The sequence below is a fragment of the Limtongia smithiae genome (assembly GCF_038497785.1).
Source record: "Limtongia smithiae strain NRRL Y-17922 unplaced genomic scaffold V1518scaffold_2, whole genome shotgun sequence".
In the NCBI taxonomy this organism is placed as follows: domain Eukaryota; kingdom Fungi; phylum Ascomycota; class Lipomycetes; order Lipomycetales; family Lipomycetaceae; genus Limtongia; species Limtongia smithiae.
The window spans coordinates 663312-690238 of NW_027117623.1; the positions used below are offsets into that span (position 1 = coordinate 663312).

A 26927-nucleotide genomic window follows, 5' to 3' on the forward strand; every position below is an offset into this window, starting at 1 on the left:
AAAATTGAGTGAAGTTTGCTCCTTAAATATACAAGCATCAATTTTTTGAACACAGTACTAAAGTAATGCAACCTTGCAATGTTATCATCTTGAAGTCAATTGCATTCAATCTACTGCTTAGCATCATGCGACCGAGATTATTTCAGCTTAACCAAAATGTAAGGAACATCTACTTCCTCGCCATCTTGGTCTTCCGCGCATACCTCTAAAATCAAGGTCTTGGTATTCTCCGGGAGAGGCTCATTTGACACCTTTTCAATCAACTTTGTGAGAGGTAGGGGCATCTTCTCCTGCAACTTCTTTCCAAATGAGGCATAGAGCATCTTCACGTCATAAGAGAGCATGAGAATAGTCAATCCTTCCTCGTCTTCGAAGTAATTCAGCAGCTGCTTCAAAGTAATGTCGCCCCTGATCTCGAATCTATCCCAGATCTTATCCATATCCCGGCCATGAACCTTGACCTTCGGCGAACTGATAGGCTCAGAAAAGCCAAAAAATGGAAGCGACAGATTAACGAATCCATTCTTGTAGACCTCTAGCGTATCCTTGGCATCTGCAACCTTGTAAAGCTCCAAGTTTACCAATCCTGTAACCAGTCCAGTCGTGGTGGCAATAGCTGGGATAATGCGGCCAGCAATCAGCTTAGTCTTCATCCGGTCGGCCGGCTCAATAGAATAGTTCAGAGCACGCAAATTCGAAGCAGCAGTAATAAAGTCGATGTGGTGGTTGGTGTCATCATCTTTCTCAAATTCGACTGGCTTAAGTCTATATCCAGCCAACGATGACGGTGTAGGCAAACTCTCGCCCAGTTTCTTCAGTTCATCCTCCTCTATGTTCGCCATATCGCCTGCGGCGGCATCACTCTCCGTTATAGCAATGCTGACACCAGAACGGGGTGAAAATTCAGGAACAATCAAGTTGTCAAGCACCTTCTGGAACACGGCTGGATCGTTAGACCCTTTCAGTCCATAGTTGAATGCATGCAGGTTTGCTGCAGCAACAATAAAACCGAAATGACTAGGATTCGTAGGGTCAAAACTCAATGGCGTAGGAGCTCTTTTCGTGCCGGACCAGAACAGTGTGCCGCTTGACGTCATATGATCCTTCGGGAAGTTGTAGAGTAGCTGCACGATATCATTATGAAATCTGCTCTCAAACTCCAAACGAGCCCAAACAATGCACTCGTCAAATGTCAGCGGCTTTGCTGTAACAAGATATGACTGAAGAGACTCGAGAATTCCCTTTTGGTCGCCACTCTGTTTGAGTGTGCGTTCAACAAAGTCTGGCTGCGATAGATACATGTTAACGTTCTCAGCCGGAACAACGAAAAACTCCTGAAACAGGTTCTTTGCCCATGCAATAGTATGTTCGATCTGGTAAGGGAAACTGCGCAGTGTACACAGAGGAATACTCTTCTCAGGAGGGTCCTGGCTCGATGAGTAGCTCTCCGTAACCTTTGGATAGATAACCTGGGTGTTGCCCTTGGTTCCCAGAGTGCCACTCTCCAGTAAAGGCTTCTGAAAAACCACGCAACGTCTATCAACATAAGTACGGGCATCGACATTGTCAAGTGCGTTCGTTACGGCGTCAAGTGCATCCCAAAAGTCGTTATCAAAAATGTTCTCGGAATCCGGACCGACCTTGTCTTGCTTGGCCTCAATGTGTCCTTCCAGCGCAGGGTTCATTCCGATCACAGCCTTAGCTGCCGCGACGGACTTCTGCTTACCGACATCATTTGGTCTAAACAAGAATTGTCTGTTCAAGTTCGACTTCTCAATGGAATCGTTATCGGTGACGGTGATCTTGCCTGAAGAACCGCTACCCAGACCCATCAATGCCCAGTTCTTAAGCATCTCGCACCCGATAGCACCGGATCCGACAAGGAACTCCTTCATGTTGGTGATTCTATCGTGAAAATCCTTGCCTAGAACAGCATACTGATTATCATATCGCGATCCAAGCGGCACAACATTTTCCTTTGTTCGGGGATACTTTTCCGGCAGAGACTCCAAGGAATCAAAGTAGAAGTATTGCTTAATGGGGCCGAACTTTCCGGACGAGGCCTTCAAGACCTCCTGTGCCACAATACCACCAACCGTCGCAACCATGGGAGGTAAATCTCCCCGTGCTTGGTAAGACAATTCACGCAGTAGTTTCTCGTCGATCTCGGCGTCGCCCAAAACCTTAGGATACTGTGCAGCGAGAGTTCGAGCGAGATGAATAACCTCATTAGCATCCGCGTCATTCAACGGGTGTGGAAGTTCTCCATGCTTGTTGGCAAATCCCTGTAGTGCCTGGAAGCCAATATGCAACTGACTCGGTCGTTCCATTTTTGCGAAATCCGAAATCAAAAACTCAGGATTTTCCAGTTGCTTGGACAAGGGTTCAAAATCGACTGTGAATGGGACTTCAACCTGCGTAAACAAGCCACCCTTCTCGTACTCTCCCAAGCCAGCGAGTGATCCAATGTTGAAGGCATAGGGACCGGAAACAGTCACTTTTCGTGGCTTATCGTCGTTCAGAGAAGGAATTCCCTCGACCTCGGTGAACTTGACGTAGTCACCGTCTTCCAGACCGTGACGAGAGTCAAGACAAGTAATTGTTCCGTTAGCATCAATGTCAGTAACAATGCCATGATTCGGCTCCTGGCCCTTAGCATCGGTGATCAAAAAGTCAGTACCGAAATCGTTGAAGATATAAGCAAAGAGTCCTCGAGTATCTGCAGAGATAAACTTGATATTATGCGCATGCGTGAATTCGTTGATCTTAAACTGCGTCTCGAGAGGAGTTTCCGTCAGTACAATCACCTGAAATTTCGAGATCGCAGCCTCGTCCAAGGGGCCATCGAGAACGGAAACTGCAACATATTGATTTAACTCCGCAAGCTTCGGCGCAGTCGCAGTTGCTCGGCTAGTTCCAATATCGCTCTCGGACAAGAAGAATTGCGACGACAAATCTTGGATGACAACAGGTGCGGGATCCCAAAGTGTGATACTTTTAACGCCGGCAAGTGTAACGTTTTTGGCTGTGTACAAAGGTCAGAACGCCTCCTTCCGATGCATGATAAAATATAACTGATTTTCTCACCAATCTCAACACCAAGCCCCTTGAGGCCGACAAGAAGAATGTTGGAAGTGTTCAGCTTTTTCATGGCTTCCTCGCCGAGAACGTAGCTGGATCAATGTAAGTAACTGCGACGAACTGGTCGACAAGAGCAAAACACATACAGCTGGCGAGAGTACAGACCCTCATCGATAACGGATCCGTCCTCTTTTTCGTCTACTTGCATGCTAGTAGAATCCTATCATAGAAATCAAAATCATGAAATGCACACATATAACACAATGGCAAATGCATACCGACATGACAACCAGTGTAGATCTTTCTCGAAGTAACACGACGTCTGGATATGATCCCGACCGGTATCAACGCGACACTATATAATCGCGTACGAAGTTCTATGGAGTTATTGCTCTCTCTTCTAAATAGATTCGCGCGAAACAAATCAGAAAATGGAGTTGCTGACACCGAGCGTCGACTTGAAGAGCCGGTTGTATATGACGCAGTTGCTAAACTACTACTCCAGCTTGATGAGAAATCGGAATGAGCCCTTACCCTCAGCCGCTTGGTTGCTAAGGTTACAGTTCGAAGCAGCTCACTTCAGGTTCATATATTGCGTGCGGCTCGGTTTATCGAAATTCTGTGTCAACCAGTCGACCATTCGAAGCTTGCAGCAGCATTTTGTCCGACGCGCCGAAGTAGGTTCTATTCACCGAGCACAAACCTCTACCGTTGCCAATTTGTATCAGAATGTTGTCGTCAGACCGAAGGAGGATATTAGTACCGCCAAGTGCGCATGCATTGCAATATGTTGACTCACCCGCTATATCAATCTCAGCTACTGACGACGCTCACAAAATTTATTTGCAACCTCACATTCTCTCTGATGCAAACGGATCAGCATATTTTGAGCACCAGCAGACGAAAGTGCTTGTACTGGTTAGCGGGCCAAAACCTCAACGATCGTCATTCTCCTCGTCAGCAAAGTTGGTGGTGGAAGTCAAGTTTCTCCCAGTCTCGTCATCATCACATACTCTTGGACTTCAACAAGGCCAAGGATACACAACTACTTTAGAACGCACTTTAGCAGACTATGTATACGCGTCACTGGTACCGTCGATACGACTCATTCAATACCCAAAATCAGCTATCAACGTATCGGTCGTTGTTTTATCTGGTCCACCTGCCTGGACAGATATATTGAAACAGATCGCTGCCGCATGCGTGACCACGGCCAGTGTCGCCGTGGTCGATTCTGGTATTGAGGTTATTGACCTTGTCTCAGCGTGCGCCATGAGATTTGGTACAGATGGGGAAACCAACAGTTTTGCAGAATTTGACGTTGACGAGAACGCGAAGGCGCTACCAACGGGCGGTCGCGCCGTCGTCAGCTACATGGCTGCGCGAGACGAAATTACAGGATTCTGGGTCGACGAGGAAAATTATCCGGGGGATACAAAATCAGTTAACATCTCGCTTCAAGGAGAGTACGCTATCAATATCTTAAGAACTGCATGTGACGGTGCTAAAGAAGTCAGAAAGTTCGTGAATGGCGTGCTACTGCAAACTGTGGAGGATGCCATGCAGATGAAGTACAGCGAAGAGAGCTGACGAAAAAGCACCATGGAACCGCATAATTCGAGCTTCAAGCCTCTGCGATTCAGTACTGTGTATAATGTACGATATTTACAGAGCAGTTGATAAACAGCGACGGTCACTAGCTATTTACAGCAATTCTATCACTACGCTCCATTATCGTGATTCTTAGCAACCCTTCTATATGCAGCTGCATATTGCTGAATATAAGTTTCAGTAAAGTAAGAATGCTGCTGGCCGTGACTCGGCTCCAAGTTGTGGGCCAGTTCATGCGCAACGACCGGAAACCAGTAATCTAAAGCTTTTGCCATATTATATCCACCAGCGTGCAGAGTTTGTGTAGATCGAACGTCTTTGACAAAGTATCTCAAGTTGAAAAATAAGCTTCCGTTTGAGTTGAATGCAATAGACCGGCCCTCTTCATCGTAGTACATATGAAATGCGTCCCAACGCGTGTCAAACACGTTCAGAGCAAGCTCGCGCAGCGTTTGCGCAAATAATTTGATATGCGGATTTAGCTCTCGTGGTATTCCTGCGCTTGCGAGTGACTTGGCAATGAAAAACTTCGGGCCAGTATTCGATACATTTCCTAAAAATTTCAAATCGTGCGCCGCGTTTTTGTCACACATTTGCTCTGCGGTGGTATATGCAGCTTCGGAAACATCCGCACCAGGTGTCCACGACTGTTGGTCATTCCTCAGGCTGTTGCTATTGTACGGCTGTGTGTGCTGGATGCCTTGACGTAGTAGCTGGCGAGTAGCCTCATCAGTGAGTGGAACGCCGTTGCCTCTACTGCGCTCTCGAGCTGCAGGTGGGTGTGCGACCGTGGTTGATTGCATAGATGCAGCTTGCTCATCGTCGCTATCGTCCCATGATGCTGGAAGCTTCGCATGTCCTTGCCTGCTACCGTGGATGCTTGGCGGCGGTAAAGCGCTGACTGTTGCGGTGTGCGCTATTGACGAATCAGTCGATACCGTTGTCGATTTGCGGAATTTGTTAAACATGCTACTCAATCCAGTTTGCTGCTGCTGAGCACTTAGAGCTTGCGCTGCTTGAGCTGCTGCAGTCGCAACTGCCACAAGGTCTTGAGTCTGCTGAGAGGTCGTCCCAGACATCTTGGCAGCAGCCGCAGCAGAAGCCAATTGGTTATTGTTGTCTCTTGTCACAAATGGAGCCGAATCAAGTTTATCTTCCTCCGAAATACGACTCTGTAGTTGCTCCTGCATCTTCTGAGCATACGCCTGCTCTTCCATAGTAATTCGTAACCGTTCTTTTTCGCGTGCTTCCTGAACAAGCTTCTGTTCAGCGAGTTTAGCTGCTTCAGCTTCCTGCCGATTCTTGTTGATAAGTCTTTTGACATCGTATCCTCGTCGCTCTAAGCTAGATAAAGTCGAATTCAGGAGAGACTCAAGGACGGTAGCAGAATCAGGAGTTGGTCTTTTGAGCAGAGTTTTTACCAGCGACTGCGCAACATCGAACCACTCAAACTTCGGTACCAAATACAATGTCCATCCTTGGTCCGCCCTCTTCTGAGCAGCGGCTGTTGTGAAGCTAGCCACGGGCTCCACACGGCGTTTGCGACTTCGTGGAATCGTTCGTTGTACAGAAATACGTGTGACCGATGCCAATAAGAATTGCTTCTCAAATACGTTGAACGGCAGTTTCAGTGAATCGCGCGAAAGCACGTCCAAAAAAATCTTCAAGCGTTCTAGCACGCGTTTGCGAACAGACGCTGTATCGGCAGCATTAGTCACAGCGCCGAGACTGACTGTCTCCTGCACGATATTTGACAGTTTTGGCGATCCGATTTTCTAAGTTCTCCATGTCAGTTCAAATTTAACTCACCAGATGGAAGCATTCTTACCAAATAAAACTGCTCTAGCTCAAAAGGCGCCATGAAAATATCCCGCTTGAACAAGTTATAGTTGATTACATCGTCATTGATAATAATGTCAGGGGCTTGTGCAAGAACATATGATATATCGTCATCCATCAAATCGTCGAGATCATCCATATCGGAGACCAGAAGCGATGTATTCTTCGATTTTGCTTTGGATAATTCGCCACTCTTCTCCTTCTCATCGATCTTGATAGCCAACAAAAATGCAGAATTTTTCATATCAGCTAGTAAATTAGAGTCGGCACTCAGTTCCTGCCAATTTCGATTAAATTCAAGAAGTAACTCCTGATAACGCGTAGTCGAACCAGCTTGTGCGAGCATAGTTCCCGGTTGATGAATAGTTAGCTTGGCAAGCTCAAGAATGCTTGGCTTATCTCGAGCTCCGCAGTAGCGCAAAAAGGCGTTTGCACCAATATCAAAATTCACGAAATCAAAAAAACTCTTATAAAACAGATCGCTATCATCGTCCGAAAGAGAAAGAATGATGAAGACGTTGGACGGTGACTGATACTTCAACACTCCACTCTCCGACACCACGGGTACGAAACACGCATCTTTAAGTATGGCGACATCTTTCGGTCTCAAATTTGAAATATTTGTGGCCATGAAGCCGAACATCTTCTTAGCTTCTTCGTTATCCTTCGGAGGTCTCGAAATCAATCGGTCGATCAAATATTCAACTGGAGGATACATTGAGACTCCAAATTTCCAGCCTTCCACTTGCAAATCGTCCTTCAAGACAGGAAATTCAAATAATTTAACGGATGACGACGTGAAACACTCATTAGGCGAAACAATGACGGCCTCACTATTGCCATCCCTTGTGATCGTCGCCGGAAGAAACTTAATATTTTGTCGCGCATTGTATACTGAGCGATACTTGTTCTGGTCGTAGTATGTCACAAAGTAATTCAGCGCTTTGTTTCTGTCGTCCTCCGTCGACGCAGTAGCAGCGATATTGATCAATGTCTGGACTGCCGGGTACTTGTTCAAGCCCAAGCTGAACAAAAACTGCGCTTCCGACGATTTCGGACTCCAGTTTGATGTCCATTTCAAAATCGGGAGCTTGAGATCTTGGAGATCATCAATAGGTTGATATAGAGTAGACACTTTGCACAAGCGATCGCTGTCCTCGGCAGAAACTATATCGCTCGTCTTCAAGAACTCGAGATCTTCTCTTCGCATGTCCTTCCGCTGGCTCGCTAAGTAGATGATAACATCTTCGGAAGACCATTTTCTAGACTTCTCATCTGCATGAAGTCGCTCCATAACATATTTCAATTCCACAGTCTTGCGAACGCCAAAGTAAACAATCATATCTTCATTTACGCCGTTCCGAACGTTTTCATTGACGACTGGCAAATCTGGAAACATTTTGACCTCGTTGAGATAAGATTCCCCTGGCCTCTTCATTCCCTTCTGCGTAGGAATGCATGTCATGTTGCGCAAGCTTTCGAATAGCGAGATCTTAGATGAATTTGGGGACGTCGACCACTGCTTTGAAACTGTGATCAATACCTCACGAGCGAAATCAGGCGTAACTTCGAGATTTTGCTCAACTGGGAGAGAATTGTATCCAGAGGCAAGAAACGAGACCCAGGTCATCACATCCAGTGATCGCCAGCCTATCTTTTCCATATTGTCGTTTGATAACTCCTTCGCCACGCCGTATGGAAGGCAATTGTAAGGAACAGGCATATTTGACGGAATGAGTACGCTATTATGATAGTAGGCTAGCGACCGCATATCCACAGTTGGCATATTCTCGTCGGCCAAAAGTGCAAAACCGATCATAGCTCTCACATCAGCGATACTCAGTTCATCAATCCGGAGCTTCTTGAACGCCCATTTCAGAAATGCAATCATGTTAGCAGCGTTCAACGGTCGTTTCGAAAATTCCGCTTTAATGTCTTGAACCTCGACAGATCGAATCAATCCAAGTGCCTTGACCTGATCGTGAAATGCAGGAGCACCATCATACATTTCCTTCGGAATCATGGCGGTATCTTGCAAAAACGTGATATCCTCCATTGCCCGGGCTTCCGTAGACGATTTCACGCCCTTCGTAGTAACAAGCGGTATAGACGTCGCCGACTTCCAGAAGCCAGTTGCAATATAATCTCCGATCCTAGCGTCTGGAGTAGAGCCTTCAAAGGCAAACTGCCGCATAGTAAAAGTTGCCTTGTCGAAAATAACACTCAAATCCTTAAGCTCTTTGTCTTTGGGAAGTAGCAAACCAATAGAACCCATCTCCGTCCCATATACGACTCGAGTCAGAACACCAGCCATGTACATCATTTCCTTATTCCAATCCTTCACGTAAGCGTTCGCGGTATCCACTGCAGCTCTTTCCATTGTCGGGATGGCCTGCGGAGTTGCAATATGTGATTTCAATCCTGTCGTCTGCTTTGTTGGAAAGCCAATAAACACTTTCGCGTCTGCAAAAGTTTTCGGGAATATCTGTGCTGCAATTCCCGACTTCAACTGCGACGAATCAGCTTCAACCTTATTCAGCGCAATCATTGACACTGATGCAATGCGAGGTGGCGGCTTCATGATAGCGCCTTTCAACTTCTGAGCAAAAGCGGGTGCAGGATTGGTGGTTATGTAGCCAGTGATATTTCGCAAAAACAAAACAGCATCGGAATATTCAGTCGGCTTCTCTGTATCAGCTGAGAATGCTTGAATAAACTTCAATCCAAAAGACATGAGTCCTTTGACTTCAACTTCGGATTTTCCAAGCTGCGTCACATTCAGATAGCGAGCCTTGATTTGGACTGATTCGGTCTCTACTCGGTCTAACTTCATTGAACGCTCGAGAGATCTGAGATTGACTTCCTTAGGAATCTGCAGGTCAGACGGATCAGACTTAATTTTTTGAATAACCAGCAACGAGATGTCATCCACGGTGAACTCGATCTGTTGTAGCTTTACAAACGTCAAGCTCTGGGCAAGAAAACTTGTAAATTGTGACAGATCCGGCAGGGGTTTCGGTGCGGAATAAGGCAAATCAATAAATGTCCATTGACCGGCTTCCTTCTGTGTAATATCGGGAACTTCGATCCGTCGGTAGTGTAATTGGTCTCCAATGTAATAAAATGACATGGCCGTGCTACCGGATATTACCATTGGCTCGTCGGTGACAGCAAATACAGAGTAAAATCCGACACCGAATGCGCCAATTTTCGTCTCATCAGGATTTCCCTTAGCGATTTCGCGCAATCTGTCCCAGTCTTCTGGACGAAAGAACATTCCGTTGTTGCTGACCCTTAGTCGCTTAACAGTGGTTTTTTGTATGTCCCTGTCGACATATTAGTATGGTTAATCCATGCATCTGCCCCCCTGGGTTTTTTCACTCCTCACATTATGTTGTCAAGTTTTATTGGCGACTTGGAGCCCTCTGTCGTGAATTCGATTTTCACCGTGGTTGCTCCAGCATCCGCACTGTTCTGAATGAGCTCGCGGAACAACGCATGATCAACGGGATATTTCGACAGCGTTCGAGTGATCAGTCTATATAGTTATAGTCTTAGTAAAACTTCAATTTTCTGCGTAATATAACGGTCAAACTCACGCTCTGTGGTTGACCGCGACAGTCTCGCTGTTATTACCACTGCCATTCTCAGAGGCTCTTCGCAAAGCGTCGAAATTTGATAGCACCATTTCTGATTTCTTCAGTCGACTATTATCTCACCAATCCTCTCTTCCGCGTTGATTTGACGTATAATCAGCATTAGCACGAGGTGCTTTTAGGTGTGTTACTGCTGGTAATTGAGATAGCCAAGCAGTGAGGCTGCGGATATCTCTAGAGTCCCAACGCGAAGTGCAACGTTCGCTAGCGGCGTACGCAACATTTATGGATGACGCACATTTGCTGACATGTTGGACCGTCTCCGCTCCTCAGGATCCTGACTTAATTGCACAATATATTTACATGGCTCTCTATCATTTCAATGTCCCGGGATATTATCTAAGTAATTGGAGGCGTACTTCTTGATGCAGATGTTCTCGCCATACTCAAGATAGTCCTTTCGAGTTACTTGCAGACCGCGAAGTTTACTTCGCTGGCCACCTAGCTTTGCACCGCCTTGCCATGCGTAAGTTGTTGGACTATGTAAATACAGTTAATGCAATTCATGTTGGATCAACAAGTACATCGTAGATGCAAAATACCTTTCCGGAAAGCCTAGTCGTAGACATATGTCTTCAGGGACGCAAGATTGCAGCTCAGTTGAACTGCATTCCACTATTAGTAACGAGCAAGTAAAATATAACAAAGTGAATTTCACTTACATTCGTTCTTTGAATCCCGGAAACTGTGTGCACCCTCCTAGAAAGATCACGTTTCCAAGCAAGAGACCTCTGATATCTTGGTCTTCGATTGCAGATACACTCTGCATTATCGTCTCCGGTATTCCCGCCTGATGGAAGCCGACATCAGAAGGATTAAAAAGTAGTTCTGGGATGCTAAATCTCTCGTTTGATAGCTTTAATATCTGGTCATCAGGATTAACACGCTGTGTTGTGTCTCGAATGTGGCCTTGAAGATATCCATTTGTAGAAGTCCGGGGAAGCACGTATTCCAGAGCTAGTGGATTCTCTGCCATATCAAGTTCCTTGCAAGTCCTGAGATCTGTTAAAAACTGTTGTGATATAAAGCCGCATTTGTCTTTGATTTCGTTGACGATGTAACTCTCATCCATCATATTGTAGTGTCGAAATGAAATTGTTTCTGCGAGGAAATTGCGAAGTAATTTGCCGCCAACATTGACACGTCGAATTCCAGGCGTGTATATTTTGTGATTCACGATCGGTGTCACGGTTGTTGCCGAATATCCCGAATCAACGACTAGAACAGTGTCCGGGTTGGCTGTCGGACGTTTGCCTGCCCCTTCTGGATCGATAATTATGTTGTTCAGGTTGTTTTCGATTGCTAGAAGAGATGCAGGACACCGATAACTGGACGCAAAGCAGTATTCCTCAAATATCATTTGGTCCAGGTTCGCCGAGCATGTCGGCAGGTGTAGTAGCGGCTCTGTGACGATGAGCGCTGCTTCGCTGGGATTAACGACAAAACTGCTTTGCTTCGTATCCTTCGCATCAAGACTGAAAAGCAGTCTATTCCAAATCGCATTTTCTGACTCCCAGTTTGTCAGATGTCCTTTCTCGAACGGTCGCCTGACAATAAGTCCGGAATAGTCGTTGCACTGCGTCGAGAGCTGATCTCCAATGTATCCACGTCTGTCGTGGCCGCGGGCAACACAATTCTGGAATTGGACCGGCGTATTTTGTCTAGCGAACCCGGCCTTGATTTCATAAGCTCCATTGTCAATAACAAATGTGTCTTTAGGCTGCGCCGGCGGCGCCATAGCGTTCACGCGTGTCGATCTGATTTGCGTCGCACACCTCGGAAATGAGATTTACGTTCATAAGTGAAAGCAAGTCCCCTGAACTCATCATTTGCAGCACAACCGACAGATCAACACTCCAATATCAAGTACGCGCCACTTTACCATGAGTTATACTATTATTAAATACGATGTTATTACAACTTAAAAACAATCTACAGAGTTGAACAGCAAAAAGAAAATACATAATACACCAACTTCAACAACACAACTGAACTAACTGGACCCAACAAACTTAGAAACAATAACTAACTAAAGCTTCCAAACCGATGAAAATGTAAGCGCAGACCATTATAATACCGTATTAATGATTATGTGCGCGTTACGTAAAGAACGAACAAGTGCTCAAATAATTCGGTAGACGAGCAATATGATACGCTATGCGATAATGCAACATGAGTTTGTCCTGTATTGACATTGTTAGTTTGCACGATCGAATAAGCAGATGTCACTAAAACATACTTCTTCGCTTCCTTGTAGAACATCTTTGACGTAGTAGACAGCGCAGACGACTTTGCGACCAGGGAGTCGAGTTCTTCGCCTCTCTGCAGCACGGACTCGATCGCCTTGTGAAGCACAATCTTAGTCTCGTCGAGCTCTTGTTGGACACGCATAATACTATCAGCTTGCTGTGGGTTTTGATACTTCAACAAACTGCTATCGAGTTCCGGAAAGGACAACGTGACCTCGCCATCCGCCCATTGTCCGCGGGGGAACTGAGTGAGGAATTGGTCCAACAGTTTGTTTAGCAGACTGTACGCAACTCGGATGGGATATTCTTTATCGGCAACAATGACCCCGGCAACACCTTCGGAACGGGAGTATGTATGTGCAATGTAGTCTAGATAATAGTTAGTCACAGTCGAAACGAGACGAAGGTAGAATATCCGTACTGTTCTCCTCAACACTCTGTCTTTGACTCGGCAGAGTACGCTCCGACACGGTCGTTCCGAAGAAGGTCAAAAACTCGCCAATGCTATATGACAATGAATATTAATATCTATCTTCGGCGACCGGACGACCGCTCGCGTTGATGACAAGTGAAAGCAGGATAAGCAAAACACCAAGACATACCTCTTGCGTTCAAAAAAACTGAAACTGCTTAGCTCTTTCGCGGCGCAAAGCTCCCGTGAGGGCTTTGACGAGTTTCTGAAAATACCGATGTAGAACAACTTCATTCTTGCGAATGTGATTGGGATGCGAGAGATTGGAACAAGCTATCGCTGGTGGCACAGGAGAATCAAGGAAGCACACCTAGGCAGCTAAACTGGCAGCACACACAACGACCTAAAAAGATTCCCCGAGAGTAATCAAACAACAAGTCGATACTGAATGCACGCGACGATAAAATAGCGGAGAACACAGCGGGAGGAAGTGTGGAAGTCGAGGCAAAAGACGGATCTACGTCGACAGCCAGCACGTACTCTGGCATTCGCTTCACTAGCTATCAGTGGCTGACCATCGAGCGTGGCTCAGTTAGGGTGCTAAATGCGTAAGTATTTCTTGCATTAGTCACGTGACTGAATGTTCTGGGGTCATATATGCTCGTTAATTGCCAGTGCAATTCACGACCAGCGTCACAGAAATGTCTACTCTTGCAGAGGAATTGTCTGCGTACAGCCAAAAGCGGACGTCAAACGAAGACGAGGAGCTAAAACGGAAGAAGCCGAAAACAACAACTGGTGTGTAGATCCGAGGATACATCTTCGAGATCGGGATGCTAAGACCAGCGTCCAGTCTATTCGCAGCCGGCTGATACAGGAATCGGATTTCACGCGAAGACACAGCTTCATCATGCAGTCGAATATATCAAGGTGCGCATAGACAATTTCCTTTTGCGGGTGTAGAATATGATTGATTCAGATGTCTCTAGAAGCAAGATCGACCCGTCACTGTACGCGAGCTGCAGGACTATCTCAATGGTGCCGGCGGAACCAGCTTACTCCGGCATCTGCGCATGATCGAGCGGATAAAGTACGAGGCAGCGGCGAATACGTACGAGTACACACCACTGCACAACATCAAATCAGGCGAGGCATTGCTGCTATATCTACGAAGACAACCGGTGTTTCGAGGACTTGCCGTGAAGGAGCTGAAGGACGGTTGGTCGGGCTGCCTTGAAGCGATCGACAAGCTCGAAAAATCGCAAGACATTCTTGTTTTGCGGACGAAAAAGGAAAACATCGCGAAACTCGTCTGGGCAAACAAGGGTGGCGATATCGGAGGCGTAGACGAGAAATTCGTGAAGGTGTGGCATAGAATACCGATTCCGCCACCGGCTGAACTACCGCAGAAGTTGGAAGAAGTCGGACTAAAGCCTACGAGTGTGGACCCTGCCACAGTGAAGAAGGCGCCGACTTCGCAGGCCGGAAAACAGAAGCGGCCACGGAAGGGCAAGACAACGAACACGCATTTACAGGGAATTTTGAAGGATTTCAGTGGCAGGCGCTGAGATTGGTTGTTCGGCGTTTTGCTACAAAATCAGGTGGTTAATATGGAGTTCAAAACTTCTTCAACGTGACGTGGTGACGGCCAACTTTCTGTTCTGTACGTACAGCTGGGGCACCTGCGGTGCGCGTGTAGGCGCCAAGAGCGACTAGACGGCGAAGTTGCGGCTGCGGGGCCGTGAGTCGCGCGACAGGGACGCGTCAGATGGCAATGCGCCATACGCATCGTGTTCTTGACTGCATTTTTGTTGTACGCTTAGCTGCCTCAGCCGCCACCGTCACCGTCACTGCTTGGTCGTGTGTGAGTGTCGCGGCCCCTGAGGTGTGATCGAAGATGACGTAGTGGCCCTTCCTCTTGCGCTGGGGCCGACGCGCGCTTCGGATTCTGGCGCGGCAGTCTTCCTGTCCAACGCCAGCCCCTCGATCCACGAAAAGCACGACACCCACATCGCAGATACCGCTGCAGTCGGCAGATCGCGAGACCGTGTCGTTCGCTATCGCGCGCTGAAACCTGGTGGACCGCGGCAGCGCACGCGGTCGCGGGAAGCTACTGTTGTCATGTAGTGCTGTCAAGTACCGTGTAACCAACACCGCGAATCACACCGTGCCAACGGCGCGGTGCATGCCGCGTCCGAGTATTACTACTTGTGCGCGCTAACCACATGCTCTGCCGCCACCACTTTCGGGGCAGCACTCCGCAGAGTCACACTGTTACATGTGCACGTAGCATGCCTGGCGTGAAAGTCTGGCCGACCCGTCGACTGGAGAACAGCATCAGAAATGGCGTGTATGGCGGCCTCGAGAAGCGTGCGTGAAGAGGTAAACATGGCTTGTGCGCATGCGGCGCAGCCCGTGTCCCCCCGCAGTGCCGCAGCGAACGCCACTGTTGTTCCGGGGTGGCATCGCGGGCAGTGCACGTTGCAAGGCCGCAGAAGAACGCGGCGCTTTGGCTCCCATGACAGATCATGCGCCACAACACTAGCCGTTCCTGCAGCAGCAGCAGTGGCCAGGAGTACTTGAGTCCTCGCCGCCAGATCCTTGTCCTCCTGCTCGGCCGTCCCGTCCCTCCCGTACCCCTCGTTCGCCACCGCCGTGTTGCTTCTCACAGCGCGCGTCTTGGGCTGCGACATCCTGCAAGACTCATCATGATTGCAGACGCGAAGGTCGTCTTGCTCGGCTCTCAGGGTGAGATAGCCATGCTGCCGTTGTTTACTACTGCACCCTGCTGACCACTGCGCTGTCTACAGGAGCGGGCAAGACGTCTCTTGTTGTTAGATATGTACATAACAAGTTCCATGAGAGTATGTTTGTGTATATTTTGGCGTCTGATCATATGTTCCCTACTGGATTTTGAAACTAATGTCTTCTGTGTACAGACCAACCAACCACAATAGGCGCGATGTTCCTCGCCAAAAAAATTGTTGTGGATGGCGTTGTCGTGCGCCTCCAGATCTGGGACACTGCTGGACAGGAACGTTTCCGATCCATGGCCCCGATGTACTATCGCTCTGCCGCATGTGGCATTCTATGCTATGACATCACGTCCGACTCCTCCTTCGGTGCCATCGATTCTTGGCTCCAGGAGCTCAGACAGAACCTAAGCAACGACATTATTATTCATATAGTCGGCACCAAACTCGATCTTGTACGTGAGGATCCGTCGTGCCGTCAGGTGCCGTTCGAGAAGTGCTTGCGATACGCTGACAAGTGGCTCCGCGATTCTGAAATCGTGCACAACCCTGCCTGGACAAGCCGCGACTCTTGCCACGAAATATGCGCCAAAGACGACGAAGGTATGTAGCAGTGATTTGCCGACTGCTTCAAACAGCAGCTCAATTATAGCTCTTAGGCGTTCGAGAAATCTTCGAGAGTATCACTCGCTCCATTATCCGCCGCCGGCCCACACTCAAAATGAGCCGGCGAAACAGCGTGCATTATGAGTCTGATTCGTTTTCTTCCGACGAAGAAGATGAAGTTATGAACAGCGGTACCATGCGCAGTATGGGTTCGGTCAATCTCAGTCAGCCCCAAGTCGATGAGAAGGGAAAATGCTGCTGAATACGTCTCTCATGGCAATTGCATATATTCCGCTCTGCTCACTTCTTTTTTGTTTACGGCATTTGTGTATTGTCTATCGTGTCTGTCTTGCATGCGTTCCTTATGCATTACTTTGGGTGTTTTTTGTCACGACTCGTCCGCGGCTTATGTAATTGCGCCAGCCAGTTTTGTGCTGTTCTACGACCTTTTGCTATTGTGTACTATTACTTACGAGGACCTCCTGAATTTCTGTTTTGTGTCCCCTGCGTTCTGTTTTTCCTGCGCCACTGTTTCAACGATGTATATGTAGGATAGAGCTCGTATTTGGTACGTACTTGGTCGTTTTTTGTGTCTTGACTATTTGCAACTTTTTTGGGCGAGAGCGCTTGTGCACGGGACGGAACTTTACGATCGGCAGGAATTGCTACAATTGTAGAATGAGAGGATTTAGAGGAGGGGATGACGAGAGAGGGACAGATGCTCCTTTCTCTTTGGCAGCGAGGTGATTACCAGTATTATTTGACAAAGACTGAAGTGATTTTATTTTTGGACATGCTTAGTTGGTAGGCACCTCTAGAATCGTGAATTAGGTTATGAAGGGTCTTGGAAGGTTGCTCGACATCGTGTGATTATGTCCATGCTTGCAAGGTGTAATATTTTGCTGGAAAATAATCTATTTTTTTTACGCAGTCGCAGATTTTTGCGATATTATCGCAGATCCGTCCGTGACAGTAGTTCCAGCTCGTACTGCCAGTGCCACACCGGCTGCGCGGCGAGCCTGCTCGATTGCACTGCTCTCTCAAGCAGAATTTTCACCTACACGCTGTCAAGCACTTCATTCCTCCTATTTCACGATAGGTTATACTCTGCTATTGTGGCTGTCTGTACAGACGGCTCTAACACCGGAGGTGCTTGCCGTGCGTATCTATCTGTGTGCAGTTCTGGGCACTGTGCGGTGATTAGCTGACACCAGACGTGGGCTTACAGCCTCAAGACTCGTCTTATACAAGATAGACTCTAAAGCAGTAGAAACATTTAAAAGATATTTCAGTTTTCCATCGGCTACTGTAGCAGAGCTTGTAAGAATGCAGGTGGTGTCATGCATTTGTGTTTGGTCAATATGGGCGAGACGTCACATATGAACGGAGTCGGATCTGATTAAACTCGGCATACGATTTGTGTCACACGATAATGAACGGCTCAAAATAGTTCAGCCATAAACCGTTCCCGAACTATATGGCGGTGTCGAGTGACAAATATCTACCACCTCAATTTCTGTGAGCAGAACTTCTGTTGATGAGAATTCAGGAAGAGGAACAAGTTCATTCGGAATTGCAGATACGTACCGTAAATGAAGGAGGCGATATTAGCGCATAATGGAAATTAAGGATATATTTGCGCCAGAGAAAAGCGGTGTCGGCTGGAGAGGTAGTATAGGGCACGACCTAGAGTTAGCCGTTACAGAGGCCTGAAGCCAACAGCAGCAGTTGTGCACTCGAATGCCTCGCGTAGGTGCTCGTACAGTCCAGCTTAGATGCTTATCAATACTTGAATATCGCCTAATATTTACACGGCGCTACTACTACTACTACTTTAGCTAATAGCGAGCAAGTAGTCGTCTGGGTGGTCCACCAGATCTGCGAGCTCCGTGAACGCATTTAGCGAAATCTCGCAATCACGAGACCAACCCCGTCGATCTTACGCATTGGAGCGCGGAAATGTTCTACCAACAATATATAGCTCTGGTTCGGTCAACTTGACTATGATAGCTTTTATGCACCGGAGGGGGAGTGCCCGTTGTTCCAGGACTAGGTCTATTGCGGAAGTTAGTAGATAGTGTTTGCAGTTGCAAGATGATGCTAATCGCCCGCCGCACGCGACGGGAAGACAGCTGCACTATGACATAACCGGACGGCAGCAGTCTCGGCTGACGAACGGCGAACAAGGGTGAGCCATTCTGTCTGTCCACACATGTCACGAGAGCCGACCATAGCGGAACTCATGACAGGTTTATGTCTCACGTGTGATGCTACAGGACTTGTTCACCTTGATGAGGTGTTTGGATAGGCGACTGGTTTCGCATAAGGCGCAACTAAGCTGCAGCGCTGGCGGCGGTCATGGATTCGGTCTCTTACGGGCAGAGCAACATGCAGCGGGCGGAATGCCTGTCGTGACGGCAGCGGGCGAGCATTCCTGAGACTTCAAAAGCAGGAGGCAGGAGATCTCTTCCGCACCAGAAGGCCCGCATTCCGCGCTATTCACGGCGCTCAACAGGAAAATGGCCTGCGGTGCGTAACCGACTTATCGGCTAGGAACTTTAGACACCGAGAGTATGCAAGTCCGAGTGTTGCCTTACACGTGCACACGCCGCGGCGGCGGCGCTGCCCCCCTCACTTGCGCGGGCCGCGCCCGGTCCCCTCTTCAACCTGCCCCTCTCCGCCCCTCTCTCTTCCCCTCCTCGGTACGGCACAGGTGGTCCACCGCCCCCCAACCCCGCCCGGCTCAGCCTGACCACCTCGTGATCAGCAGCAATCATGCCCATGGCCGGCGGGGGACAGTGACGAGGATGCTCCCGCCTGCAGCTGACTCTAAGGTCTATTTTTCCACCTGTGTGGATGGCCGCCGGGCTGCCCTTCATTTGCGAACTATATTGAACGGAAATACGAGTTTCCTGAGCAGGAAGTACTCGGCTCGGGCCTTCGGCGCCGATATTTCTGTTGTAAGCCACCGAACTAGCGCCGTTGTCGCTGAAGGCGGAGTGCGGACTACGAGTAGAGCAAAGTACTAGTGTGCGGCAAGGGATCAGCGGTATACGCCGATGCACGTGCCCGTGAGCCGCTCGCCGCTGGTTTCATTCCGCTCATTTGGATGATTTTGCTTTTTCTTCCCGCCTTCGGAGTGCCGTGCTCGTTTGTTCAGCGTCGCGGGAGCGGCGGCGCCGCTATCAGCAGTGGAGCGGACTCGAGTCGCCGACGCACGGAAGCTGGCGCGGGACTGACACGGACCTCGACCGAAACTCTGTCTCGTATTCTAGACGCTTGTCGTGGGTGTACCTGCGACGCAAATGAGGGACGGCTCCAAAACTTTCACGTCCGAAGACTAGCCCCCCGGCGTGGCGTACCTGCAGCGAAGTCCGTCCGCAGGCCCATGCCGCCGTCATTGTATGTCAGTTCTTCCGCAGAGCGCATTGCAGGCATTGCATGTCCTGAGTGGAGCGAATTGGCTCACGCACTTGCGCGGAGTTGTACAATCACAGCACTGCCCGATTGTTGCAGCTGCAAACTACTCGTGGCCCTAGAGCTAAACGGCGACGGGAATAGCAACGGCGAAACGGTTGGCATTCATTAGCGAACCTAAAAACTCTGCGGTCATGTGCAGGAAAAGTGACAACCACAAAGTGCTGCTGCGAATAGCGTCAAGTGCGCCGCCGGTGTTGGATTTTCTCTCGGAATCGACGGGAAGCAGACGAGACTGATCCGATGTGACTGGGACCGGAGGCAGCGTCCTTCAGCCTGAGTACGACGGAAGTCTAACGGCCAGTTGGCTGGCAGGCGCGTCGTCATCGTCGCGACGGGACATCCAGCCTACGAAGGCGGGAGGACCCCGTCGAGAGTTTACGACGTGCCCCTCGCGCGCGCTAATGTGGCTAGAATCCATTCCCATGGAGCATAGTTCTGTGGATGCGAAACAAGGACCGCGGTGGCTATCAAACATAGTGGTTCTAGAAGAGCGCGGACACTGAACGGACCTGGGATTTGCTCGTCCTGCTACACGAAATTCAAAGTTCTGTACACGAAATTCAAAGCTCTGTACCCGTCCGTCGCTGCCCACCCATGCGCTGGTCTATTTGCGAAATCGGCCGCCGTGCATTGCTCTTGCTGACTACACCAGTTTGAGCAGCCGTCGAGAGTGTCCTATAACATGCCTGGTTCATACCCGCCCCTTCTGTCACCACCTTCTCCGCTCTTCTTCGTCTGCCTTGCCACTCCCTCACTCCTGTGCTCTGATAGTCATACCCTTCGCGATGGATTCTAGCTTACCACGCCAGCGCAAGCCACAGAGCCGACGCGCGCGAAGCTCGGTGTCGTCCGCTTCGTCCTCGTCGTCCTCGTCGGAAGGCGGCAAGCAACCTCGTTCTCGTAACGGCTGCTGGACTTGCCGAGTATGTGTTGGACTTCGATGCAGATTCACATTATCGCTAATACCGAATTCACAGCTTCGGAAAATCAAATGCGATGAGCAGCGACCGCGGTGTTCACCATGCACCCGACTCGGCATAACATGCGATTACACCAGAAGACTCAACTACAAGGATAACACGCCGCGCATACTTACTAAAATGGCTGAGCTTGTAGACACTGATGGGTGTCCAGTTTACGACAGTAAGGACTAAATTTCCTCTATTTGTATTCTACGGCCGCTAACTCAAGCAGTGACTGCCGCGCAAATCTTCACTCCTTATCAACCTCTACTCTGGCGCGAATACGAGGAACAACACGACGACGGATTCGTGGTCACTGGTATCGACGACTTCTTGAACGAATGTTGCGGATCCGATCGCACTTTCAGCGAAAGCGACTACGGCGACGACGAGGATCTTGCAGCGTTTTCGCAGTCGTCACCGCTTATGCAGACGTCTTCTCAAGCACTCGATGCACCGACTGAGCAGTCCCACATGACGCCGGCAAAGAATTCTATCGCTCGCGGGTATCATCGAGTTGCGCACTATGACGACTGTTCAGCAAGCAGTGCGCGCAGATCCTCGGTTGACAGCCCCTTCGGCATGTTTTGGAACAACGCGTTGGTAACGGCACAGCAGCAGTATTCACACGGTGAGCCTGTCGCGCACTCGCAGTCGACTCATGCGCACGCAGAGCTGGCGAGGGCGGTTCAAGTATTTCCAAGCACCTCCTCATGGCAAGGTGCAGTCGCGTCGTCATACAGCAGCGCATACACAGAGCAACCTCCTCATACAACTGTGAAGGATATCAACGACAACTTGAAATATTCGTCAAACAGTCTTTCAGGTTACACCTCCGACGCTCTAGACCGCATCGACAACATATACGCACAAGCAAGTGCCAGCGACTTCCAGGGATTCCAGTCTCCTGCACCAGGGACAATGAGCCAGCAGTTCCAGTATCCTGTCCTGCTTCCCGTGGAGAATAACAACTACCTCTCATACGACATCGCCTATCATAATGGGATTCAACGCGAGGAGACATCCTTGCATATCAGCTTCCCAGAAGCGCAACATGGGACTCATATGCTACTTCCTTACTATGATCTCGCTTTGAATACGGCTCCCCATCCTGCGGGTTATCACAGCTATCGCGAGCAAGTGGGAATGTAGTACATATCGTATCGATCACACAGTCATTTGGATATACGGGTAAACTTGCAGTAGGTAATAAACTAGCAAGTTTGGAGTTTAACTTGATTTGGGTTCATGAAGCTCTTAACCGCGTCGTCTGACTCGTAGATTACTATTGCAAGCGGTCGCAAATATGGGCAGCCTTCCACGCGAAACTCAGAGCCCCGAAGGTCACTGGGCGAAACACAGCGGCTACGACAGAGTGAGTGGTCAGCCCTGCACTGGCGACGATCGCCGCCGTGGGATAGTCAAACCAGAACCGCGTGCGGAAAAGAGTGAACCGATCAGATATCACGCGCTACGGCTCGCTGGAAGGTGCCGACGGACGGCCGACAGCGAGTGTAACAGCGAGTGTAGCAGCGAACGCCGCTGAGAAGAGAAACGGGTACACACCGAGGGATCACGTGGGCGCGAATACCTCTCGAGCGAGGTTAAAAAGCAATAAACTGCGTCCGACAGCGGCTAGCGGAACCATACACACCGGTGCTCGGCTGCTGGGCGGAGGGCGGGCCACAAGCCCTTCTGCCCGGCGCGCGTTCGAGAAGCACCACCGCGCCGAACCTTATCGTGATGCCGTACGTTTCCAACTTTCGCCATGCTCGGCGGCCCATACACCGCCGCTAGCATCTTTCGGACTCCATCGAGGTAGCGCTAATTGCGCGGCAGCATCATGTGTCAGAAACTATGAGCCGATGCCGATTCCGCGCCTATATAAACGTATTTCTCTCCTGCGAAAGCAGCACCACTTTGTTGAATCGTCTGCCAACGTCTATGCGGGGCCACCAGGTGCTATAGAGACACCCAGCATCTTCTATGGTACGCGCCTGAAACAAAAGCAATTGCAGGCGTCCACGACCAGAAGGGACCTGGTCGTCTAACACGGACGCACGCTCGGCGCACTCCCGCTTGGTGTACTTTGCCTTTCAGACTATCCCCTAGACATACACGCGGAACTTACGTAGACAAAACTCGGCATTTTCAGCCGACTACTCGACGGCGCACGCGACTGCACCCGCCGCCAAGTTTGGCGCTGCTTTTCCGCGGCGTTCCGCGCCAAGCCAACTTGTTTTGGCATTGCTATACTGCCCTGCGCGATGTCGCCGCTCTTGTGCTCTATTGATCGTTGCACAAAACGCGCTTACTCTTTGCACATGCAGTCAGATGTCTGGCCCTGACAAAGACAAACGGCGAATCCAGCCGAAAGACCACTTCATCCGCATTGAAACTGGTGTCTGCAGCAGATTGCTGAAGGTCTCGGCTCTCCTGAGCATACAATCCGCCGCATCGGAAGAACAGCACACGTCATACAACTATCACTTGCGACTGCAATATTAGTGGCATCTTCGTCTCCAATAAATATCTGCGCTAGCAGTAATCAGTATATTTGCTCCTCACTTATCATCGGTGACTTCCAGTACTCGAATCCTCGCTGCGCGCTCTTCTCGAACCGTAATATACAACCAAAACTGAATGGGCATCTCAAGAAAGCAAAACGCAAATACGACAGAATTTGCAATCATTTCGTTGTCCCCATTCGTAAAAAAGGCATAGATGGCGACGGCAAAGGTAAGCAGTAACCGGAACGGAGCTGCATGCCGGGCACGATGCCACACAAAGTTAGAAAACATGCACAACACACAAGCGGCACTACACAATATATTATGTAGGTTTCAACATTTAATTCTCCGCCCCTTGAATTGTTGAGAACATTACCTGCCAGTTCCATGTATGTCGGTACTTGCTGCATCGACGCCGCCAGATCAGAAGCTCCAATGAATAGGAGTAGGAACGCCACGAAGCCAAGCGCCGGATCGTCTTCGCTGAAATCCGCAATCGACTACAAAGATATGACTGTTAGCATGTGATATCACAAGAACTTAATAGAAAGAAACACACCATTTCCATAGCACGTCCTATCATGAAGACGACCACATGTCTGGATACATCTTCTGGATGTGTCAGGAGTTTGTAGGCAATTGCATTCAAGAACGCAAAGTGAATAATGCAGATATTCTTTGAAGAGATCAACATGATTTTCAGCAATATGCGCACACCTGAGTGGGATCTGGCTGCCTAACACCTCGAGATGAAGAGAATGCGCGCTTTGGTGATGAAATTGTTCAGGAGCCAGCTAGGGTCGTGAGCCGCACTGGCCGAATTGCGAACACAAGTCCCTTCGTGATTACTCCTTGGCACTTATCGTGTTCGCTCCCAAGAAATCGCGGTACGTAACTGCGCAGCGCCCATTCGTCTGTGGCCATTTCTGGGGTTTCCACAACTATTTCGAAATGCCTTTCTCCGTAGGTGGCGTGTCCGACTTGTACGGATGGATGAGATCGTCTGACTTTGTCATTGCAGCGCCTCGTTAGATTCATCTCGACAGACGGTAAGACCTACACCGGCGATGCCATCCTTCCGGCCGGAACAACCGATGCAATGAAGGCTACCAGAGCCAAGGTTATCGTCGGTGACATCTTCGGCGAGTACACCATCACGGAAGAGGTCAAGGTTAGCTGAAGTGCTGTTTGTAGCTCTTGTTGTGGGCTGTGTGGCAATTATTGCTGTGATATGATCGTTCAGAGCTGAATTGCGGGGTATGTCTAGGATATCAAGAAGTTACTGTCTCCTCTCTCGTGGAGCCAGATACCTACTGTCAGACTTTTGGGACTGAACTATGCGAAGTATGTGTTGTTGTTGATGGTGTGCTACCGTCCGAATTGTCAATACTAACTTGCATAGGCATGCTTTGGAAGTGAGTTGCCGGCTTCAACGTTACATACACAGGCTCACCGCGTGCTCATATATCCGCTTCCATTTATTTAGATTAAGCTGCCCAAGCCTATATACCCGGTTTTGTTCTTTAAGCCTCTGACCGCCATTGGCGGCCCTACCGACGACATTCCGGTTCCCAAGCTTGCCCAAATCGACAACGAGACCGATTACGAATGCGAGCTTGTTATCGTCATTGGCAAGAAGGCACTGAACGTCACTGAGGAGGATGCGTTGAACTACGTCCTCGGATACTGCGTCGGCAACGATCTGTCCCAGCGCGCCTGGCAGATCAAGAAGGGAGGAGGTAAGTAGGATCGGACACGGTGGTTTGCAACAAAGAGCTAATTAACTTGTAAAGGTCAATGGGGTCTTGGCAAGATGTTCGACGGATGGGCTCCTATGGGCCCTGCTATCGTTTCTTCAAGCGTAAGTATTTGAATGCGGAGAATGTCTGAATTGGGCGCTGATTGCTTCTGTTTCAAGATTATCACCAACCCCCAGAATCTGAAGATTTCGACCAAGATCAACGGAAAAGTTTGCCAGTCTGAGAATACGTCTGACCAGATCTTTGGCGTCGCGAAGACTATTTCTTTCCTCTCTCAGGGTACGACCTTACTTCCTGGCGACGTCATCTTCACTGGCACTCCTTCAGGTACGTAATTGCTGTGTTTGATGCTTTGAGAGACTGCTAACTACTTGAATAGGTGTTGGAATGGGTCGCAAGCCCCAATACTGGCTCAAGGATGGTGACGTCGTTGAGATTTCGCTCGAGAAGGTCGGTACCATCATCAACAAGGTCGTCTATGAGAAGGATGTCAAGGCGAAGTTGTAAGGGTAGATAAAAGTGAAATAGCGGGTTGTCTCTCCTGCATATACTCATACTCAGCGCGGATTTTGAAATAAACTAGCAACATGTGACCAATAAATGACTTGCTTTCCTGCAATTGAGTTTCGTACAATTGTACTCCGAGTTTTCGAACTTTAGATCATACAATACAGCTTACTCCAATGCCGCTGAAACTATTGGTCATCATCACCTAGAACTTCTCTGCAGCGGGTCGCTGACTGGATGACCATGCTGAGTACCGAGAGCTGAGTCTGCGAAGTAGCTGCGACTCGGGCATAACAATAATATGAGTGAGCTGTCCCAGTGAAGTTCCTTTGACTCCTGAGTATTCTTCGCCAAAATGACGTCACACACCGAGCCGCTCTGTGCAAACTTGCTTGGAACACACCAAATCGCCGTAATATCTAGTATGCTTTGAAATATGCGTTTGTCGTCTATTCAGTAACGATCAAGCAGGAAGCACATTATGCAACAAATCTATCACTTCAATTATTAGTGGAAAAATGTCTCTCCGGGGACTTGCAATTGCAGGACGCATCGTCATCGCTTCGGCACAATTACCTCTTCTACTTCTACTTGTTATACTACACCACTAAGCTAAAGAACTATGCCTTTAAAGTATTTGCTGTTACTGATGCCAACAGAAGTATGATTTTTACTTCACGGCCGTTCACACACTAATGGGTGGTAGGCATTGGTTTGTACTAGTACAGAACCTCGCCAAGCAGGGCGAAGTTATCGCTACTGATCGTAGTATCAGCAAGATTTCGGGGACTCCGCTAGGCGGATTATGAAAAGTAAACGTCATTAAGTTGGAGATCGGTTCTGAGGAGGCAATTACCAAAGCCGCCGTTCGAATTGAGAAGATCGCCCCTAGTGGGACCGACGTTCTGTTGAACAATATTGGTGTCTGCAACATCTCAGACGCAACAGCCTCGGTTCAGGGAATTGCGTTGACTTTACTGACACGCAAAGTTACGATCAATCCTGTGTCTCTGGTCGTAGTGACTTACAGCCTAGTGCCGTTGCTGGAGGACGCGCGCAAGCTTTTATTCCTGGCATCGCTCGTGTCTTCTGTTAGCATTATGTGAACCATTGATGCAATTTTGACGGACTCTGGCTTGAGTTATGCATACTTGGCATCTAAGATGGCGTAAATGTTGTCGTTAATGCGAATTCTACGCTAGAAATTTCTGTATCGGAGTTTTACGAACTTCTATCTAGTTCTCAGCCATCGAGCTCAAGTCTAAAGGATTCACATTTGCCTCGATCCACCGAGAAGTAATTGTCACGGATATAATGACTAGTACATTGCCTAAAGATGGAGAGGAATGGACGCTATCACTACCGATGAACGCGCAAAGAGAATGGGGTCTGTCGTCAACAAATTGACAGCAGATGACGAAGTTGTTCTGCGCGACCATCCTGAAAACGAGTTCGTACGGTGAGCAGCTCATATAGGATTGGCGTATTGTTTTATTTTTTC

At 48.8% G+C, this 26927-nt stretch overlaps 10 protein-coding genes across 10 annotated transcripts; 5 read left to right on the plus strand and 5 right to left on the minus strand.

Annotated features, from left to right (window-relative positions):
• Positions 1–137: 137 nt before the first annotated feature.
• Positions 138–3289, minus strand: V1518DRAFT_436873 (uncharacterized protein; the record flags this gene model as incomplete). Its single annotated transcript, XM_066906304.1, has 3 exons — positions 138–3025; positions 3088–3173; positions 3228–3289. The coding sequence occupies 3 exons, from the start codon at positions 3287–3289 to the stop codon at positions 138–140; spliced, it is 3036 nt and encodes a 1011-aa protein (XP_066761282.1).
• A 317-nt stretch (positions 3290–3606) lies between these two features.
• Positions 3607–4919, plus strand: V1518DRAFT_411962 (3' exoribonuclease family, domain 1-domain-containing protein). Its single transcript, XM_066902985.1, has one exon. It carries the CDS (start codon positions 3811–3813, stop codon positions 4669–4671), a length of 861 nt encoding a protein of 286 aa, XP_066761283.1. The 5' UTR covers positions 3607–3810; the 3' UTR covers positions 4672–4919.
• V1518DRAFT_411963 (uncharacterized protein) lies at positions 4552–10418 on the minus strand. The gene is made up of 4 exons (XM_066902986.1): positions 10131–10418; positions 9920–10069; positions 6521–9857; positions 4552–6467 (listed from the first exon to the last, which is right to left on the minus strand). Exons 1-4 carry the CDS (start codon positions 10217–10219, stop codon positions 4803–4805), a joined length of 5241 nt encoding a protein of 1746 aa, XP_066761284.1. The 5' UTR covers positions 10220–10418; the 3' UTR covers positions 4552–4802.
• Positions 10419–10426: 8 nt separating this feature from the next.
• On the minus strand, positions 10427–11974 carry V1518DRAFT_411966 (actin family). Its single transcript, XM_066902987.1, has 3 exons — positions 10850–11974; positions 10730–10792; positions 10427–10666 (listed from the first exon to the last, which is right to left on the minus strand). The coding sequence occupies exons 1-3, from the start codon at positions 11923–11925 to the stop codon at positions 10507–10509; spliced, it is 1299 nt and encodes a 432-aa protein (XP_066761285.1). The 5' UTR covers positions 11926–11974; the 3' UTR covers positions 10427–10506.
• A 93-nt stretch (positions 11975–12067) lies between these two features.
• Positions 12068–13370, minus strand: V1518DRAFT_411970 (Longin-like domain-containing protein). Its single transcript, XM_066902988.1, has 4 exons — positions 13039–13370; positions 12858–12940; positions 12427–12805; positions 12068–12370 (listed from the first exon to the last, which is right to left on the minus strand). The coding sequence occupies exons 1-4, from the start codon at positions 13140–13142 to the stop codon at positions 12343–12345; spliced, it is 594 nt and encodes a 197-aa protein (XP_066761286.1). The 5' UTR covers positions 13143–13370; the 3' UTR covers positions 12068–12342.
• A 179-nt stretch (positions 13371–13549) lies between these two features.
• V1518DRAFT_370806 (TFIIE beta subunit core domain-containing protein) lies at positions 13550–14416 on the plus strand (the record flags this gene model as incomplete). The annotated part of the gene is made up of 3 exons (XM_066901335.1): positions 13550–13646; positions 13702–13778; positions 13838–14416. 3 exons carry the CDS (start codon positions 13550–13552, stop codon positions 14414–14416), a joined length of 753 nt encoding a protein of 250 aa, XP_066761287.1.
• A 1140-nt stretch (positions 14417–15556) lies between these two features.
• V1518DRAFT_370776 (P-loop containing nucleoside triphosphate hydrolase protein) lies at positions 15557–16469 on the plus strand (the record flags this gene model as incomplete). The annotated part of the gene is made up of 4 exons (XM_066901333.1): positions 15557–15596; positions 15659–15712; positions 15788–16204; positions 16261–16469. The coding sequence occupies 4 exons, from the start codon at positions 15557–15559 to the stop codon at positions 16467–16469; spliced, it is 720 nt and encodes a 239-aa protein (XP_066761288.1).
• Positions 16470–20317: 3848 nt separating this feature from the next.
• Positions 20318–21866, plus strand: V1518DRAFT_161379 (uncharacterized protein). Its single transcript, XM_066900800.1, has 2 exons — positions 20318–20830; positions 20882–21866. The coding sequence occupies exons 1-2, from the start codon at positions 20473–20475 to the stop codon at positions 21799–21801; spliced, it is 1278 nt and encodes a 425-aa protein (XP_066761289.1). The 5' UTR covers positions 20318–20472; the 3' UTR covers positions 21802–21866.
• A 976-nt stretch (positions 21867–22842) lies between these two features.
• Positions 22843–23853, minus strand: V1518DRAFT_447871 (increased loss of mitochondrial DNA protein 1; the record flags this gene model as incomplete). Its single annotated transcript, XM_066906484.1, has 3 exons — positions 22843–23410; positions 23536–23659; positions 23719–23853. The coding sequence occupies 3 exons, from the start codon at positions 23851–23853 to the stop codon at positions 23214–23216; spliced, it is 456 nt and encodes a 151-aa protein (XP_066761290.1). The 3' UTR covers positions 22843–23213.
• Positions 23854–24038: 185 nt separating this feature from the next.
• V1518DRAFT_411989 (uncharacterized protein) lies at positions 24039–25604 on the plus strand. Its single transcript, XM_066902989.1, has 8 exons — positions 24039–24122; positions 24181–24330; positions 24427–24503; positions 24562–24574; positions 24646–24898; positions 24953–25020; positions 25078–25246; positions 25299–25604. The coding sequence occupies exons 1-8, from the start codon at positions 24111–24113 to the stop codon at positions 25424–25426; spliced, it is 870 nt and encodes a 289-aa protein (XP_066761291.1). The 5' UTR covers positions 24039–24110; the 3' UTR covers positions 25427–25604.
• Positions 25605–26927: the final 1323 nt, after the last annotated feature.

What these genes read in the sequence shown, in the direction of transcription:
- V1518DRAFT_411963 (XM_066902986.1), bottom strand. Translation starts at nt 10,219, where the DNA reads ATGGTGCTATCAAATTTCGACGCTTTGCGAAGAGCCTCTGAGAATGGC. An exon ending in GTCGCGGTCAACCACAGAGC is followed by an intron (nt 10,070 to 10,130) that starts GTGAGTTTGACC and finishes ATAACTATATAG; the next exon opens with ACTGATCACTCGAACGCTGT. An exon ending in ATAAAACTTGACAACATAAT is followed by an intron (nt 9,858 to 9,919) that starts GTGAGGAGTGAA and finishes ATATGTCGACAG; the next exon opens with GGACATACAAAAAACCACTG.
- V1518DRAFT_411970 (XM_066902988.1), bottom strand. Translation starts at nt 13,142, where the DNA reads ATGAAGTTGTTCTACATCGGTATTTTCAGAAACTCGTCAAAGCCCTCA. An exon ending in AGTTTTTTTGAACGCAAGAG is followed by an intron (nt 12,941 to 13,038) that starts GTATGTCTTGGT and finishes ATTGTCATATAG; the next exon opens with CATTGGCGAGTTTTTGACCT. An exon ending in TTCTACAAGGAAGCGAAGAA is followed by an intron (nt 12,371 to 12,426) that starts GTATGTTTTAGT and finishes ATGTCAATACAG; the next exon opens with GACAAACTCATGTTGCATTA.
- V1518DRAFT_411989 (XM_066902989.1), top strand. An exon ending in CCATCACGGAAGAGGTCAAG is followed by an intron (nt 24,331 to 24,426) that starts GTTAGCTGAAGT and finishes GGGTATGTCTAG; the next exon opens with GATATCAAGAAGTTACTGTC. An exon ending in GCAGATCAAGAAGGGAGGAG is followed by an intron (nt 24,899 to 24,952) that starts GTAAGTAGGATC and finishes TAACTTGTAAAG; the next exon opens with GTCAATGGGGTCTTGGCAAG.
- V1518DRAFT_161379 (XM_066900800.1), top strand. Translation starts at nt 20,473, where the DNA reads ATGGATTCTAGCTTACCACGCCAGCGCAAGCCACAGAGCCGACGCGCG. An exon ending in TGGGTGTCCAGTTTACGACA is followed by an intron (nt 20,831 to 20,881) that starts GTAAGGACTAAA and finishes TAACTCAAGCAG; the next exon opens with TGACTGCCGCGCAAATCTTC.
- V1518DRAFT_411966 (XM_066902987.1), bottom strand. Translation starts at nt 11,925, where the DNA reads ATGGCGCCGCCGGCGCAGCCTAAAGACACATTTGTTATTGACAATGGA. An exon ending in CCGGGATTCAAAGAACGAAT is followed by an intron (nt 10,793 to 10,849) that starts GTAAGTGAAATT and finishes AGTGGAATGCAG; the next exon opens with TTCAACTGAGCTGCAATCTT. An exon ending in CGACTAGGCTTTCCGGAAAG is followed by an intron (nt 10,667 to 10,729) that starts GTATTTTGCATC and finishes GTATTTACATAG; the next exon opens with TCCAACAACTTACGCATGGC.
- V1518DRAFT_411962 (XM_066902985.1), top strand. Translation starts at nt 3,811, where the DNA reads ATGTTGTCGTCAGACCGAAGGAGGATATTAGTACCGCCAAGTGCGCAT.